The sequence below is a fragment of the Sinocyclocheilus grahami genome, unplaced genomic scaffold (assembly GCF_001515645.1).
Source record: "Sinocyclocheilus grahami isolate Dianchi unplaced genomic scaffold, SAMN03320097.WGS_v1.1 scaffold591.1, whole genome shotgun sequence".
Classification (NCBI taxonomy): Eukaryota; Metazoa; Chordata; class Actinopteri; order Cypriniformes; family Cyprinidae; genus Sinocyclocheilus; species Sinocyclocheilus grahami.
In genome coordinates this window covers 348,893-368,275 of record NW_015505770.1, presented here as the reverse complement: position 1 = coordinate 368,275, position 19,383 = coordinate 348,893, and the positions used below count along the sequence as shown (strand labels likewise).

The window sequence follows — 19,383 nt, the reverse complement described above, 5'->3', positions numbered from 1 at the left end:
ACTCGTTCAGGTCTTCAGCCAGTTGTTGATTGGCCTCAGTGCTGGGGGATGGGGTCTTGTAGCAGGTGATGGCTTTCAGGCCTTTCCACACTGATGTAGAGTCATTACTTGAAAGCTGTTTTTTTAGCTTTTCAGAGTAGTTTAACTTTGCCACTCTTATCTCTCGCGGTCCGCTCTGAACAGCTGAAAGCCTGTTAGATGTAACGCGCTGTCTGGGATGGCTCCGTTCAGCCAGGTTTCCGTGAAGCAGAGGGCAGCGGAGTTTAAAAAGTCCTTGTTTGTGAGGGTGAGGAGTCGTAGTTCATCTGATTTATTTGCTAGGGAGCGGAGATTCGCCAGATGAATGCTCGGCAGCGGAGTCCTAAAACCACGCTGTCGGAAATTCATGAGTGCGCCGCCCTTGCTTGCGTCGCCTGGAGCGCTTGTATAGGAATGCAGCACCTCCGACTAAAATGTCCAGTAAAACATCTGAATGCTCAAATGTCGGCAGAACGTTATTTGGTGTGCTATTTCTGATGTCCAGGAGTTCGTTCCTAGTAAAGCTGATCGGGAAAAAATTGCTTAAGACAGGACAAACAAACAAAAAAAGTACAAGTACCAAGTAACGACAAACCATGGCTGCCATCCGCGGCGCCATCTTGCTCCTGGTCGAAGTGCACTCTGACCCCCATAGGTGACGGGATGTCAGAGGACTCGTAGGCTAGTGAGATGGCCTTGACCACCCACCTACTCATGGTCTGCTTGGTCGCCGGAGATCCTTTCTTTGGCGAACCAAAAACAAACCAATATCTGATCTGCCTTACGCCACGGGGCAGCTCTGTGTGCGTAAGCGTCCAGTGCTCGAACTGGACAGAGCAGATTAAGCCTTTTTTGGCCTACTTCCTGGAACAGAGGAGGACAGAATGCCTGAAGTATTATGGGCCCTGGTGAAGAAGTGGGCACCTTAGGGACATACCCGGCCCTCGGGTAAAGGAATGCCCTAACCATGCCTGGAGCAAATTCCAGGCACAAAGCAGAAAGTCCCTGAATATCCCCAATCCTTTTTAGTGAGGAAATTGTGAGGAGAAAGATGGTCTTGAGCGTGAGCAACTTGACCGAAACTTCTTCTATGGGTTCAAAGGAGGCATTGCATAAGCCCTCCAGAACCACAGCCAGGTCCCATGAGGGAACCTTAGTGCGCTGTACCGGCCTCAGCCTCAGGGTGCCACGGAGGAAATCATCTTCAAATTTGAATCAAAATATGGTCAGACATTCAGCTTTATCTTTATGGTGTTTTCAGGCCAATAGCATTAAAGCCTCATCCATTTTTCCCTTAGTGAATTTCATTCAAAGATATCGTAAGTCACTTTCATGTACATTTTACCTTGTTTTACTCTGTTGCTATACTAATTTTGAGTTATTATGACTCCAGAGTAACAAAGGTTCAAGTGTCTAGTTTCAAACAATACCAGATTTATGAATATAGACCATAGGGTTCAAGAGCTACAGACATTTTTATTTGGGTATGTCGTTTTTCAGAAAATGCTCAAAAATAGGGGAGCACAGTAAGTGGTTAACCAATCGTCAATGTAATTGAGAATGCGGATGCCCTGGAGTCAGAAGTGACTCCAGAGCAGCCAGAGCAGCATCCACACACTTCGTGAAAGTGCGGGGTGAGAGTGACAGGCCGAAGGGAAGAACTCGATATTGGTATGCTTCGCCCCCGAAAGTGAACTGAATTCTGTGACCTTACTCTACAATCTGCAGGACCCATTTTGAGATATCTCTCGAGGCTGGCCTCTGGTATTATTAGAGGAGCCAGTTCGGTGCCCTGAAGCAGATGACCGGCAGGGAACGACCGACCTGACTACTGTAGCACCCTCACTTGAGGGGGCGAGCCCTCCCGTGCCATACTGTTGCCGGGCGGCAGCTGGGATTTTCGCTCGTTGGAGCTCACTGAGCCCTGAAGCACCGAGAGTGGCAGGGGTATCAATGAACCTCCGTGAGGGCACTGAGGGAACAACCGACCTGACTGCTGTAGCTCCCTCACTTGAGGGGGTGAGCTCTCCCGTGCCATACTGTTGCCGGGCGGCAGCTGGGATTTTCGCTCGTTGGAGCTCACTGAGTCTAGAAGACCCCGACTGAGAGCGTCGCCCCGACCCCCGATCTTTCTGTGGAGGGTTTCGGGTTGCAACTCTCTGTTCTTGAGACTGGCAATATGAGGAGCTTGACAGCTTGGGCTGCTCTCGCTCAGCAGCCCCACCCCTGAGCAGGTCAGCCTGGTATGCTTGTAACACCGCCATGGTGTGCAAACATGCGCCAGCCTGACCTGCCGCCGAGTAAGCTTTCCCAACCAGACTCGATGGAAGCCTAACGGGCCTGGTGGGAAGCTTCGGGGCCTTCGGGGATGATGCTGAGGATGGGGAGAGATAGCTCGCAAGCGTCTGCTCCACCACTGGCGTCGCCCCATATCCCTTATCATTCAGCCCCACAATGTTCTTTTGAATAATTCGAGACTGCCGCAGCGCAAGCTTCCGAACACTGAGAGAGAGCCGCGGATCTAGTGGGTGAGGACCGAGAAAAGGATGAGCCCGTCTCGGATCCCTCCGCTAAATCCACCTGCGATCCCCACGACAACAGTCTACGCCATGCCTCGGCAACAGGGGACCGCTGCCAGCGGGATCGCGAGCCTGGCCGCTCTCATCAAACACAGCCAGGCGAGAGCGGAGCATACGCAGCGAGAGTAACTCGCAGTGATGACAATCAGCTCCTCGAAAGCCGACCCTGCATGCTCCGCTCCTAAACAAACAACACACAGATCGTGTGTATCCCCCGCTGCCAGATAGTGTGGGCAGGGAGGCACACAACGTCTGTAATGCAGTTTGCTCACCATAGATATTAGTTTAGACTTTGATATATTCTTTTGAATGCTTGTGGACTGACAGACAACAGTAAATAGACTGACACATACACAGAGCGCTACTGTAGAGCAGAAGCTAACTTGCGCTCTGCCGGATGCGCTTTTATACTTCCTGGCGCTCACGTCACCTCGCTCCTGACATCTCGCTGCTCCATTGGACTGATTTTACACGTGCTTCAGAACGCGGTCACGCAGGGGCGTTCCCAAAGCGATCTCGACGCAGCTCGAGTTTCTGAAGGGGAACTGTAGTGTATTGTAGTATAATATACCCTATAGTTGTAGAAAACTTAGTACATTATTGGGTAAAGTAATTTGTTTATATTACTATAGTTGTTATATTACCACAGAAACTATAGAATTACCACAACAAATTAATTCAAGTACTTTCCTGTAGCATGGTTCAAAAACGCTATAGTATTTGCTATAAATTACTATAGTATTTTTTCATGTGGAACATTTCAACCTAAAGGACAGATTCTATCAACAAAATCAAGACCAAAGTGAAACACCAACTTCAGAAATAAAAGGTATGTCTTCATATGGCTACTCTGTATGTGGTTTCTTTGTTTCCCCTTTGCTCATTGCTTGAGCCCGACTGAAGATTAAACATCAAGTATCCCTGTCCATGCTTCACCTATGACTAGTATATCAACACTGAACTTTTATGAGCATGGATATCATGTTGTCTATTTAAGTTGTTGGCAATGTGACCAAGAACTTTACACTACAAACAAGGTTAAACAACGTATAAAAGGCAGAAGGGAAGGACATGCTCTGAAAGTTCTGTTATTTTCACTCTTGCTAAGTGGTGATATACAGCTAAACCCAGGTCCTTCAACTAACATCCAGTTGGGTTTGTCTGTTGATATGCAGTCTGAAGGATGTCTGCAGTGGGAACTGATGGACACACATGGTGTTGAGGTGGTGAGGCCTTCTACAGGCCTTCCACAGGACAGTGGCTCCTTCATGGAGTTTAATCAGAACTCAGTCATTGCTTGAACAGCAGAAGTGAACAGTGATCTTTTGGTGGTATCTTTACAGGAAATCATGGGAAATGGCTCACAAAAACTAGCCCTAATCTCTGCTCTCCACATTGATCGAGCACATATAAACAATTTGCCAAAAGTGGAAGAATTTGCTAATTTGCTAGAGTTTTAGTGAAGTCATCAAAACAACATGTTGGTAAAGGACTTTTTGGTTATGCAGCATGTAAGCAAAAATAATTGCAATACTTTCAAACTGTGTATCATGCAAAAGTGATCTGGGACTTAAAGTCAAAGCCAAAAGGTATTTTTGGAGGTTATCTTAATATACGTAGTGTTTTATCAAAAAACAAATAAGAAGTTCAACAATTATTGAGTGAGTCGAATTTGGACTTCTTAGCACTGAGTGAAACTCGGTTAAACACTAATATTTCTACAAATATGATTGATGTCCCTGGTTATACATGTTACAGGAAAGATAGATTGTATGGTAAAGGAGGTGGGGTACTGGTTTATATCAGAGATATTTTTAAATGTTCTGTGATTGGAGACTTTTTGGTTAGAATGTTTCATTTTAAATGTTGTATTATCAGCGAGAATTAATTTTAATATTATGGTGTTATATAACCCTCCTTCTCATAATTCTTCGTTTTACCATGATTTTGATCAACTGTTTAAATTGTTTAATTGTCATACTGAAACAATTTTACTGGGAGATTTTAATATAAATTATTTGAATAACAGTAAGAAAAAAAACTTAAAATTATTGCATCTAAATATAAATTGCATCAAATGATAACGAGCCCTACAAGAATCATTCAAACTAGTAAAACACTGATAGGTTTCATTTTTACAAATAAACCAGCGCAAGTTACTAAAATGGATAATTTGTTAACAGGGCTGCGTTCAGCCCAGACAAAAACAGCGCAAAACGTTTTTTAAATGGAAACAGTGTTGAACACCCTGTTCTGATGACGCAAGAGTTGCAACTATGGCTTGCATCTAAATATAAATTGCATCAAATGATAACGAGCCCTACAAGAATCATTCAAACTAGTAAAACACTGATAGGTTTAATTTTTACAAATAAACCAGCGCAAGTTACTAAAATGGATAATACGCTCTATGTTACAGTGACTGCCCTTGCCGTCCTGAATCAAAGAGAACATCTCAGTCGAGTGAAGGGATTTGTGGAGTTCTTTATGTTCTTTTTGAAGAATTTTCGGTGCCTGATGAAATCGCTATGAATACGTGTTTAATACTGCAAAATACGCTCTATGTTACAGTGACTGCCTTTGCCGTCCTGAATCAAAGAGAACATCTCAGTCGAGTGAAGGGATTTGTGGAAACTGTGGTTCCTAATTATTGTAATCCAACATTTGCCTCACATTTCAGGATGAAAAGACAAACATTTCAGGTGAAGGATAGTCCGCTTCTTACCTCCAAGACTGTGTTATGATCTATATGACCTTATTATTTTTATTGTGAGTATTAGGCTTATCATTATTGCTGATCACTGTTGTTGTGCTGTGTTATTGTAATATTTATATAATCGGAGGAGTATAGAAAAGTTTATGAAAGTGTCACTCCACAATACCATAGCAAATAATATAAATATGTATAGTATTTTTGTTACATTAATCAGTGTCTTGCACACCTTCCTAAGGAAAGGATATGGACCAGAAGACATTGCGATTACTAAATTATATTTAGACAGACTTAAAGAAATTCCAGATCTATACTTGTGCTCTTATTATTTCAGTTATTTTGCCTTTAATGTAAATAAACATGTGCAAACAACATACTTTCTCTTGTGCATTTATTTTGATGTCAATTACATTTACTTACAAATTCCCAATTGTATATAGCAGTATGTGCATCAGTGTGTATACAACAGCCATAGCAAGATTTGTGTCAGCTTATTTACAGCATCATAGGGATGTAGAAACTTCTACTATAAATGTCTACAGGCTCTCTGTGAGAAAGTTGGTCCTTTACTGGCAAACCTAACCTTGGACACCCCGAAAATGATTTAGTATAAACTATTTGGTTGTTGGCAAACCAAGAGAGCTTCAGGGGTATTGCAGACCGGTTTTATATGTCAAAAGGAACCCTTCATTATATTTTTTCCGACATTTGCAAGGTCATTTGTACACTGAGAAATGAATACATTCTATGGCCCAGAGAGGATGAGTTTGCAAACCTGGCAAATGGCTTTCAGGAAAAAACTGGCTTCCCTGGAGTCATTGGAGCAATCAATGGCACACACATTGCCATCCCAGCACCCACACTCCATAGAAACAGTTACATAAACAGGAAAGGACATGCAAGTATTCAACACCAAGCAGTGTGTACATCACAGATGATGTTCCTGGATGTGTACACTGGTTGGCCGGGGTCTGTGCACGATGCTAGGGTGTTTCAGAACTGCCCATTATATGGCCATCTCCAGGATGTAATAAGAAGTGACTACCACCTGCTTGGAGACTCCGCATACCCACTCAGCACATCTCTCATTACACCATACTGAGATAATGGGCACTTATCATGAAGGCAAAAAAAATTTAACACACTCCACAGCTCAACCAGAGTTGTGATTGAAAGGGCATTTGGCCTTCTAAAGGGGAAATGGAGACGACTGAATTATTTGATCATGGAAGACCTTAAAAAGTACCAGTGGTTATAACAGCTGCATGTGTTCTACACAATTTCCTCTTGCAGAAAAGCAGAAACAAATTATTTTAAGATGTTGTTACGTTCGCTTGCCACTTCTACTGCTTGCTTTTGCAGGGCCATGAGTTCTGACATCTGCCTCCTCTGCTCAGTGACATACTGATCAAACCACTCGGATGCTTCAGACATGCGCCTTCTCTTTTTGCCATGTTCTGCTGATGGCTTAGGTTGTGAAGATGATGGTTGTGAAGATGATGGTTGTGAAGTTGATGATTGTGAAGTTGATGGTCCTGGGCCAACTGGATCTGATGAAGATCCTGAGTGGAAAGAAAGATTAATCTAGGTGGCCTCAAAATGGTAATGATCAAGGCAGCAACATCACTTTCCTCCGACAAGTACATTTTGGGTTCTCACATGGACTTTGTCTGCATGTCTGCATCTATTGTAATTTAGAGCCATGTGCCAACAAAGCTACTTTAAACATCTGGTTAACCAAGCTTCTAATTACCTGAGCCACACAATAGACATCCTTCAAATAAAGTTGTTAGCAACACTACCAAGTTACACAGTAAAAGTAGATGACAACATTGGAGCTACTTTGTATCCATCATGGATGCTAATGTGAGCCGTTTTCATGACATCACTGAGTGATTGAATTAAAACTTACAAATAAGATCCAATAATGTACACAATTTTTATAAAAACATGAATATAACATTTTCTTTGATTAAACTGCACTCAACTCATCTGATGTGCTACTGCATGTTGATGTGGTACAAAAAAAAATTTACATGGAAAAGATTATCACCAGCAAAAGATGACACGATCAGGACCGGCTCCACACTGGGATCATCAGCCAGGAGGTCCTCCATTGATGAGAAAAAGACCCAGCTGCTGGTACCACTCCCAGTCTTCTTTTTACTGTCCACTATTGTTTTGTATCTAATAATAGAAACCCAGAAATAGCAAATGTCTTCAAGTGGCCCTACTCCCAAAATAATTCAAATGCCAGTATCAAAACAAACCTGTGCTTTAACTGCCTGAACTTATTGTCACATGCCTCTGCTCCAAAGTCATATCCTTTTGCCAGCATTTGTGCATCTACCTTTTTCCACATTTCTACTTTCTTTAATACAGGAGATTGAAAGCCTTCAGCCATTTGCTTTGTCAGAGAAATTAGAAGTAATGTTGCATTGTGCATCCATGGCTTTGTATCTACAGTACACATTTAAATAGATAAGTCACAGAAAATATATCAACGGGAAAATTGTGCTAAGAACGAATTTAATGTACCTTTATGCATTTGTTGGGGGGTTGAGAATGGTGCCCACTTTGGAGCACAGGCAGGTGATGGTCCAGCAACAGACAAATTAAGTGGTGCAGGAGCCAACTTCTGTGGTGCAGGAGCCGGAGGCAAATTAAGTGGTGCAGGAGCTAACTTCTGTAGTGCAGGAGCCGGAGGCAAATGCAGTGGTGCAGCGGGAATGTGTAGGCCTAGTGGAAGTTGACTAGGCCCATTCGATGCACTAGCCTGTTCCAAAGGGATTGCTGAAACAGAAATGGAAGCACACATCTTACCAAATTCAGACTGAAAACACATCTATTTAGCTTCACATACTACTGACTAATTTCTATTTCTTACTTTTATTTCTAGTTCTTACTTTTTTAATACCTTGTATTTTCTTTCTCATTTTTATGTAAAGCACTTAATTACCATTGTGTATGAAATTTGGTATATAAATAAACTTGCCTTACAATGAAGCTAAAAATATAAACAACTACATCATCATGTTGATATGCTATATTTTTACTATAAAACTCTTACGACAAACATGTCCTCTAATATCTTCAACAACTTCAAGTTGTGTATACCGAGCTGCAGCGAACACATTTGTAAATGACTTTACTTAGATCCATTGTGAGAGCGCTCTCTTTAATACCGCGTGGTTTATATACATGTTGCTGCTGATTGGGCTGACATGTTTGACACGCCCACCAAACAAGAGAAAATGTATCTCAAACCCCGTTGCACACCATTTCCAGGAAACATGTCATTCAAACCGGAAACCGTAGCAAAACGGTACACACCGGTTTGAGCTTGAACTTGCCCCAGGCCTGTCTGATCATAACTTGACTTTGATTGTCAGAAAATTTACATAACAACAATTTCAAAGCCGTTTTTTTTTATCCAGAGTTAATAATTCACAAATTGGAATTCCCAAGCAGAAAATGTTTCAGTTTGAAAATGAGTTATACATATAAATTGGGAGAGTATGTTTCAAATTGATAATCTAAATGAATGCTGCGATTTTTTGATGGACACACTTGCAAATACAATCCAGAAGTTTACATGCTCCTTTAAAAGTAATAGGAGAAATTTTTTTTTTGCGTTGGATAAATAATGATATTCATCAGCTAATGAAAAAGAGGGATCTGGCATTGAAAAAAAATCTATACAAAACAACAAACAGATATATTGATCTTTAAAGGCTTAAGAAATAAAGTGGTTAGTGAACTTAGAAAAGCAGAGTTATCTTATTTCATGCAGTTTTTTGCTGAATCTCAGGGCAATAGCTCACTTATTTGGAAACTTATATGAATAAATTAACCAATCAGAAATGTAATCAAAGTAAAAGCATATTAAAGCTGAATATAAATGGAAAGGTTAGCACTGATGCTTTGGAAATTGCAAATTAATTTGATACTTTTTTTGTTAAATCAGTAGAAGAACTCGCAAAACAGATTTCAATTCTGTTTGTTTATCAGATGATGTAGTAAGAAATTCATAATTTTTTTATATTTCACAGGTCGACAAAGATAAAATCGGTAAAATTATTAATCTATTAAACAGTTCAAAAGCTAAAGATATATTTGGTTTAGATGCTTCTTTTATTAAAAAGCATATGCAACGTTGGTAAGCCCAATAGCTCATTTGGTAAATTTATCTATTAAAACTGGCGAGTTTCCACAAAATTTTAAAACAGCTGTGGTGACCCCCGTTTTTAAGTCTGGGGAGACTGATGAGGTGTGTAATTATAGACCCATCTCAATTGTTCCAGTAATTTCCAAAGTTTTAGAAAAGTTAGTGGTTGAACAATTAATGAATTATTTGGAAATAAATCATCTGCTGAAACCTAAGCAATTTGGATTTCGGCCAAAGTATTCAACAGAAATGGCTATATATCATTTTATAGAAAACATAAAAAGTAGTTTGGATCCAGGAAAAGTAGTGGGAGCAGTATTTTTAGACTTTAAAAAGGCTTTTGATACTGTGAATCATGAAGTACTCATAAATAAATTGAAACAAATGAACTTTTCTCAACAAGCTCTAAACTGGTTAAAATCATACCTGGATTGTAGACAGCAATGTGTTAAAATTAATGGTGTGAAGTCATCACTTCAAAAATGCAAACTAGGTGTTCCACAAGGTTCAATATTAGGTCCATTGCTCTTCTGTTTGTATATAAATGATTTACCTGAAAGTTGCAAGGAGGTTGGTTGTCAAATGTATGCAGATGACACAATTATTTATGTAACAGCAGAAACTTCTCATTTGGCTGCAGAAATGCAGTAGCCCGTCACTGCAGAACACAAGATCCAGGGGGCGTGGTTGGATCCACATCTAGGGGGTGGAAATGGGTGGGTTTAGGGATCAGGGGGTGGAGACGGGTAGGTTTAGGTATATGCAAGGTGGGAGGAGTTGAATCTGGATCCAACCACGCCACCTGGATCTTGTGTTTTGCAGGGAGGACCATCTCCAGAAATGTTCACCAGGCAACTGGTCTGTGTTTCCCAGTGGTTGCAGGATAACTGTTTAACTTTAAATTACAACCAAACCGTTTCAATGTGTTTTTCATGAAAGAACAAAGCACTGGATGTATTTAAAATCAAAATTGACCAAAAAGAAATCAAGGAAGTGAGTGAATTTAAATATTTAGGTGTTATAGTAGACTCAAAGCTTAAGTTTGATGCCCATATTAAGAAAATGTCTAAGACTATTAAGACACATTTGAACTGTTTTTGTATGATAAGACCATGTATATCTCTTAAAGCAGTTCAGTGTTTATGCATGCTATGATATTATCACATATGACCTATTGTGTGATAAATTGGGGTCAAGCTGTTAAGCCTGTAATGTCACTATACAAACAAACCTTAAAAGTAATGGATCAAAAACCAATGAAATGGCATCATTGTCAAATTCTTCAAAAGTATAATGTGTTAAGTTTTTATAATCTTTTAAAGTTTTAATTTATAAAAACAGTATTTCAGTGTATACCTGGCCTTGCCCCCGATGTAGTCTGTCAGTTGATACAAAAACTCAGTAGTGATGGGGCAAAGACCAGAGGGGCAGTAGGTGGAAATTGTAGAGTTCGGAGATGCAGAACTACTGTGGGTCAATCATCCTTTTCAGTGAAAGGTTCACATCTATGGAATACCATGCCTGTTGATTTAAAGTTGCAATCACAACTCACAGTTTTCTCTACAAAGCTGAAACAATGGCTGAAATCTTTACAGCGATGTGAACATTGAGTACGTACCTAAGGCTTATTCAGGCTGGTTTAGTTTACATTTTCTTTCTGTATGCAGGTTAATTTACATTTTATGTTTGTGACTTTATGTACAACATATACACACACAGTTGTACATATACACATACAGATAACTGTGTGTGTATATGTTGTACATATATATATGTTTATTTGTAGTCGGTTTGTTTCTTGTGATGATTGTGCTTGTTTTTGGTTGTTTTGATTTTATGTAAAAGCCTAACCAGGGACGAGGGCTGCAAACTAGCTTTATGCTATATGTCCTATGTACACTGCATCGGTTGTCTGTGTGTAACAATGCCTAGTGTATTGTCCCTGTTAAATAAATAAAATATAGAAAATTCTAAAGGGTTCACAAACTTTCAAGCAGCACTGTAATTGTAACAATATATCAAAATATAATACAAATCAAAATGTCACCAATATGTATGTAGATAGTTGACCACGGTAATGTAAAACTATTTATTTTGTGTTTGTCTTCCCATGATGGCTTTTTTAGTGTTTTTCTCTGGATGTAAAAGGATGATGTAGCACTTTGGGGCACATATTGCCACCAATAATCCAAAACTTGAAGCCAGGATGGCAAATATCTCCACAGCAACTGCATATTTCCCAGGTGAGCTTACATACGTATGCTGGAACAAATGCAATCCACACAGAACAGAAGATCAACATGCTGAAAGTGATGAACTTGGGTTCATTAAAATTATCTGGACGATTTCTCGAAAGGAACGCTAACAGGAAGCTTACTGCTGCCAACAGTCCAATGTATGCCAGCAAAGAAAAAGCAGCCACTGAACCAATAGCACATTCATATACTAGTTTAGAGCTAGTATACTGGTTGTTTTTATGGGGTGTTGGAGAGGCAGTTGATAGCCAGACTGCACATATCACAACCTGGAGGGCTGTTAGAACCAGAACTGTGCATCTTTGTTGAGCTGCTCCAAGCCATTTCATTGCTCCTTTGCCCTCTGGTTGAGCTGACTTGAACACGGCTATCACCACCATAGTCTTTACCAGGATGCTGGAGATGCACAGGACAAAGCTTATGCCAAACACAGTATGTCTTAACTGACATGTTCACAGCTGTGGCTGGCCAATGAAAAGTAGCACACATATGAAACACAGTTTGAGTGACACCAGCAGCAGGAAGCTGAGCTCTGAATTGTTTGCACATACTATGGGAGTGTTATGGTGAAGAGCAAAGACGATCATCACAAGAACACAGATGAAGTTGCCAAGCAGGGGAAGCAGTGGTAAGAAAGATGCCTTGAGGATCCTCATAGGATAGAAACTCTACTTCTTTGGGGACACACTGATCCTTATCTGGATTGGACCAGAACTCATCTGGACACGTTGTGCATTCAATAGCATCTTTGAGTAAGAAAAAGACAGAAGGTGAGATTTTGAAGAGGAAATTACTATAAAATTATATTCAAATTTTGCCAACAATAATTTCCTGACCTGTTGTATTAGAAATATCTCCATCTCCACAAGGCAATTAGTCAAAACAGCAGATAGGAAGGCCCTTTCTCGTGGCTCGTCTGGTTCTTGGGGGGCAGCTCTCACTGCATACTGACCGTGGGGGCTAAAAGAGACATCATCTGCTATCAGTTATGTGTTTGTCTTTCTCATAGCTTGGCTTACCCATTTATTTGTTTACATCTGTCTTATAATAGCTTTAACTGCTATTTAGACTTTATATCCAGGGCTGGAAGTGAGGGGAGGGGTGTGTGGCATCCCCCTTGTTATAAAAAATGACTAAAAGCATCCCCTTTGTAAAACCACCACCCCCTTACCATCCCCCTTTAGATTAATAATGTTGTTTATTATTAAAACTTATCATGCAAATTAAATATTACAATTCTCTACGTATGATAAGTTATGAACATAATAATAGTGATTGGCCAATCAGAACTCAGTAGCTCCGCACAAGCTCAGACAAGTTTTCCCCATTTTTCGTGCAAAATTGTTCAAGCTGACATTTTGGATGTTCTCAAAAAGAAGACAACAGAATATATGATATTGATTAGAGTTTAAAGACATACCCCTGGCATAATGTTATTGCGCTGTATGTGTGACTGTGAGGGACGGAGAGACCAGCTTAGAGACCGGGCCTACTGACAGCTGAGTGTGTCACTGCCTTTGTAAAACAACTATCAAAAACACGTCTTGAGAGTTGAAGAGCATTCACGGCATGATGAATTATTTTAGAATGCAGTTAGAATGCCCTTATAATTCAAGTTACGAAAGGGGAAAAAAAAACTTTAATGAGTTGGTATTATTATTATTATTATTTATATATTTATCACACAAGCAAGAGGGCTTTCCTGAATATCAGCTTGTGTTGCGATCGCACATGTGCTATTAATTTTATACGGCAGTGCAGAGCAACACTATGGTGTTTCATTCCTGAAATAATCTGTTTTCGAATGAATTAGTGAGCAATTCAATGATCCATTCATAAAGACAGTCACACTTGCTTCATTTCTAATTGAATCAGCCATTTTGAACAAATGGCTTGACTGAATGATTCAGTGAATCATTTATTAAAACAGGGACTTGATGCCACCTACTGGCGGTTTTATTGTCATATTTAATTATCCATGACATGCCTAAATCAGCCAAGGTACCAGCACAAAAATATAATTAAATTATCGTTAATCATCGCCCCAGAAAGAAAACAGCTTATAAATTATAGCTCATTTGAAAAAAAATCTCTCTCTCTCTCTCTTTTTCAAATTAAAATTTATTTAAAAATTAGTCAAATTGTGTAAGTTAGCTACAGGACCCCCGCCCCACTAAATAAATACTTGACCATGCCATACCCCCTGATTTTTTTTTTTTTACAATTCGATCACTAAATGCCAAAACGATGACATTTAACATTCAAAGGTAATTACTTTTGTTGTTTCAAAATTCCAGTAAAATGCATCCTCGTCCAGTGTGAGCACCATCCCTGTTGCCGCCCCTTCATTTACTACACCGACCTTATGGAGCCTAATTTATCCATCAGAGCTCGGCTGCCAGTTCAATGCATCATAGATGGCCAGAGCATCTCCATTCTTATCAAATGACACTTGATCCCCAAAGCCTGTGGTGAAGTTCACTTTCTGTAGATAGTGAACCAGCTGTACATTGTGTAGACAGGACAGGTTTTATATTTTTCTCTGAAATTTGAATTAATATACAGCACACATTTTGCTTTACCACATTCAGCTCTTCTATATGCCTCGAGAGAATCTGTACTATACATGTGGGTCTTACCTGCCACGGTTTCAGGTTGGTTAAGTTAGCACATCTGTTCCCGCTGAATGGTCCTCTGCCCTCCTCACACTGCAACAGATCATGAAGTGCATGTGCCAGGGCATATACTGCCTTGTACACATCATAAGATGCCCTCAACCCTGAAACATCAGTGTATGGTGTGTTTGTAGAGCTCAGATCCTCTTGTCCTGTACACACTTGCTCTCCATCTGTCCCTTTACCCTCGGTTTCAAAACTGCACCCGAACATGTTCTCCCAGAAGATCCTCACTATAAAATTTCTTTGATAATTGTTAGGACAAATACATAACAGAAAGTCATGAAGCCCCTAGATCTCTCCAGGCCTGATAGCAATGCCCATTGTGCCCCCCAGGAATGGCTGGAAATGTGATGTGCGAAACACAGGTGAAGTGGCCCAAATTTTGCTTGCAATCCATTGCCTGCCTGTCATGTTCTGCAACACCACCTCATTCATCAAAGGTATCAGTAAGGATGAAGCAGAAAAAAAACAACCACCACTCTAGCTGTAGAGGCTTGAATCACTCCCATTAGGCGCTGAATATCTATAGGGTTGTTATCATTGGGCAATATTTCAGAAAAAGCAACACATTGTCAAAACAGCTGCATTTCCTGATGGAATGACTGAGTAGCATTGATGCCGTAGTCATCATCACTGTAGAGGAGACCAACCCAGGTCCATCCAAAATGTCTCAAGATCTGAACCATAGCCCACACCTGGAAGGCATCACTAGGGATTATTCTGAATAAAGAGGGGTACTTTTTCCTGTCACTCAAACAGGAGCAGGTGGTGTAGTAGCTAATCTAATTAGGAGAGAACAGAGAGAGAAAGATTAGAGAAAGATGAACAAATAAACAGTTTGTGTGTGTGTGTGTGTGTGTGTGTACCTGGTATTCCCTATATAATGAAGAACAAATGTCCCCACAAGTGTAATAATACCAGTCATTTTTGACCTTGTGGGGACATTTGTTTTGTCCTCTTGAAGAATACAGCTTATAAATCATATATAATCATAAATTCTATATTTTTTCTTTTAGACTGGTAATATGTTTTGAATTCGGTTACATAAATACATAGATTAGTCTACTTTGAATAAAAAATACAAGACTGATTACTACTTGGCTTACTGTTAGTTATTAAGACACTGTCTTAAAGGGGTCATATGATGCTATTTTAAAAATCATTATTTTGTGTATTTGGTGTAACAGAATATGTTGACATGCTTTAATGTTCAAAAAACACATTATTTTTCAAATACTGTACTGTCGTCCATAAAATGTGTTGCACAAATTTGAACATCTTGGCTGTGCTGTCCTGTTGTAAATAAATCTTAACCAACGATTCCTAATTGCATCTACTTCCGGAAGGCCAAATAAAGTGCTTTTGCTTTCGCACTGAAACACACACGTCTCCCTGACATGGCTGCATCAACACTACTGCTGTTCCTGAAACCACGCCTTCTTTCTTTGCGTTCACATTTGGGCAGCATTATGCTAATATTTCCACATAGTGACGTAGATATGTGGGGGTGTGTTAGAATGAGGCGTTTTAGGTAGGAGTGGTTGACTCTTAACTTTTATAAAAAATATCTCCTTGGATTGAAGACTTTAGTCTTTGCAACTTTACAGATCTTCTTTATGCACCAAGAGCTTGTAACACTCCAAAGAGAAAGGAAAACTTGAAATCGCATCATATGACCACTTTAACACAGAGGATAAGTTTATGCAACTGCCCTGAGGTATTTTGAAAATCTAAAATAGCAGAAAGTTTTCTGTAAGGGGTAGGTTTAGAGTAAGGGGATAGAAAATACAGTTTGGACAGTATAAAAACCATTACGTCTATGGAATGTCCCCACAAAAAATGGAAACCATTATGTGTGTGGGTGAAGCAGGTTTTTGAGATTGATAACTGCATACAGTCATCTGCTATTATAATTGAAATTATGATAATGGCTTAATAGATAATGAAATACATTGTGATGGAAACAAATATGACAATATATATATACAGTGGGTACTGAAAGTATTCAGACCCCCTTAAATTTTTCACTCTTTATTATATTGCAGCATATATATATATATATAAATAACTGTATACGTAACCATATATGGCCCGCAATGTCTTTTAGTATGGTCCGCTGGATCATATTAGACTCAGATGATCAATTTGAAAACATTTGAAAAGTAAGTCACGTAAAGATTACTTTCAGTTTATAATGTTAATACTATCTCCAACTAGGAGGGGTCGCTAGTTTCCAGCCGCTCCCTGTGTTAATTTCAGCGCAGTAGGGCGTGCCCTCTGATGTAAACATTCACTAACGTTAGCAAATACTAAATGAAAAACTGACCATGAAAACAGTATTTTCCAGTCAAGATGGTAAATAGATTATCTTTTTAACAATTTAAAGGGGATAGCCATATGTTTGGAAATCTGTACTTTATTTAAATCGCCATCACATCACTGCGCACAAACAACGGGGACGCCAGAGTTGCACTTGACTCAAATTTCAAAGGTAAAATTCATTGTCAACAAAAGCTTTTTGCCAAATGCATGACAGACATGTTTGCATTAAACTATGTCCTTAGGGTTTCCGCGGGTCCTTAAAAAGTCTTCATTTAAATCATTTAAATTTAAGGCCATGAAAACTCATGATGATAATGATACGGAATGTCTTAATTATAAGAGGTCTTAAATTTGGGGACGGAAAGACAAGAATTGCTATATAGATTAATATGATGATTAAACTTCAAAAGGCTATTATTTCACTGAATAGATATGAGTTCTGCACGTTTCAAAGTCAAGCACTGCTTTGTGTACTGCCGTTACTGGGGAAACCGCTATATTTCTGCCGTTCTGAAAGTGAAACCTGCTGGCAGAGAACGAATTTGCTTTTTCAAGAAGCCCTTTTGCTATTTTTGCTACATATTTTTAAATGTGAACCAGTGGATCGACAAAAAGCTAATGCATTATAAAAATCTAAACAATTAATAATAATAATAATTTAATAATAATAATAATAAAGGCACTAAGATATATTTATATGTTATTTAATATAATAATTGATTGATAATAATTGTTTCAATTAATATAATAATTGAAACTTTTGACTTATCCCTTTTCTTAAAAATAGTTCATCTCATATTTAAGACTTTTTAAGACTTTTTTAAAACCTGCACAAATAAAATTAAAACGACTGTAAAAAGCATGATTTCAGAGTTCAGATACAGGTTTTCACAAAAACAAAAAGGTTTTTTTTTATTATTAACTTCACATTTCAGCCTTTAAACTTTTTTAAAGAGAATTGAGGCAAAGGTATCATTATACTAATTAAAATAATTATTATCAATAAATTATTATAGCCTATTAATTAAATAACATATACATATGTTACTATAATCCATTATCTTCTTGTCGATCCACTCACATTTAATCATCACATTAAGCCATATCGCAATTCTTGTCTTATCGTCCCCAAATATAAGACCTCCTGAAATCATAATTAAAACTTTCTTGTACCATTTAAGACTTTGTATGCCCTTAAATTTGATACAACTAAATTTAAGACTTTTTAAAGGACCCTTCAGCTTTCCTATTTTTTTTTTTTTGAGAATGCCATTGTTTTTCAATCACTTAAAGTTTCATCAGTTTGTCCACTGTTCTTTGCTCTCTGCGCTGCATGCACGACCGCAAGTATAAACGTAGCAACAGTTAACTCTAGTAGCAACCCATGGACCCAAACGGCTCTACTGAGCTGACCTTGACGTGCTTGATATTCATTTGATTTTGTTAGAAAATAGCGTTTGACAGTTATTAATTTCATTATGTCAAAAGGTTTTGTGGTCCAGATGGATGCAACTCACGGTCCGAATTCGGACCGGAGTCCACCAGTTGGCGACCCCTGAACTATGGCAACAAACGTGGACAAAAATGCTGCTTTACAGTTAAACTAAATATATTATGGCTGTCACGAAAAAAATGAAAATGAAATTAAAAGTGTTGACTACAGCATTACATTTAGATCTGCTCAATGTTGCATCATGATTCTTTTTACGGGTTTTTACAGTGTTGTGCTTTATAACCAATCACACACACAAGTCTGTTGAGATTATGAATGCAATGGGCAATCAGAAGCGTTCAGATGAGTCATCACTGAAACACTGAATTCTGCACTCTCGCAAATTCTCTCATCATAAATAACAAAGTGCAGATGTATGTATAGTGTAAGTAGGAGATTCATTCATTAAAGGGGTCATATGATGCTTTTTTAAAGATCATTATTTTGTGTATTTGGTGTAACAGAATATGTTGACATGCTTTAATGTAAAAAAACCACATTATTTTTCAAATACTGTACATTATTATAGGTCCTCTATGCCCCGCCTATCTCAAACGCTTCATTTTCTACAAACTCCCTCCTTCCGACAAGCACAGTCTGCTCTGATTGGCCAGCTGACCCAGTGCATTGTGATTGGCCGAACACCGCAAGCACGCGTCAGAAATGTAACCCCCCTTACCATAATCGCGAGCTTCAGCTTTCAAAATAAATGTAAAGACAGAGTTTCACGAAACGTTCGTCCATAAAATGCATTGCTGTTCTGTTTTAAGTAAGCTAAAAGATTCCTAAATGCATCTACAAACCCGATTCCAAAAAAGTTGGGACACTGTACAAATTGTGAATAAAAACAGAATGCAATGATGTGGAAGTTTCAAATTTCAATATTTTATTCAGAATACAACATAGATGACATATCAAATGTTTAAACTGAGAAAATGTATCATTTTAAGGGAAAAATAAGTTGATTTTAAATGTCATGGCATCAACTCATCTCAAAAGTTGGGACAAGCCCATGTTTACCACTGTGTGGCATCCCCTCTTCTTTTTATAACAGTCTGCAAACATCTGGGGACTGAGGAGACAAGTTGCTCAAGTTTAGGAATAGGAAAAACGGAGAAAATGTATAATTTTAAGGGAAAATAAGTTGATTTTAAATTT

The 19,383-nt window shown here is 38.9% G+C and overlaps 1 protein-coding gene and 1 pseudogene across 2 annotated transcripts; both read right to left on the bottom strand.

Moving 5' to 3' along the window:
* Positions 1-5,705: 5,705 nt before the first annotated feature.
* Positions 5,706-8,451, bottom strand: LOC107557165 (uncharacterized). Of its 2 annotated transcripts, none has more exons than XM_016240495.1 (5): positions 8,428-8,451; positions 7,849-8,103; positions 7,581-7,770; positions 7,347-7,497; positions 5,706-6,872 (listed from the first exon to the last, which is right to left on the bottom strand). In XM_016240495.1, the coding sequence occupies exons 1-5, from the start codon at positions 8,444-8,446 to the stop codon at positions 6,654-6,656; spliced, it is 834 nt and encodes a 277-aa protein (XP_016095981.1). In that variant the 5' UTR covers positions 8,447-8,451; the 3' UTR covers positions 5,706-6,653. The 2 variants fall into 2 exon arrangements, with proteins under 2 accessions (XP_016095981.1, XP_016095980.1); XM_016240494.1 differs by having other exon boundaries at positions 7,364-7,497.
* Positions 8,452-11,563: 3,112 nt separating this feature from the next.
* LOC107557151 (extracellular calcium-sensing receptor-like) lies at positions 11,564-15,394 on the bottom strand (annotated as a pseudogene).
* Between the last annotated feature and the right edge of the window lie 3,989 nt (positions 15,395-19,383).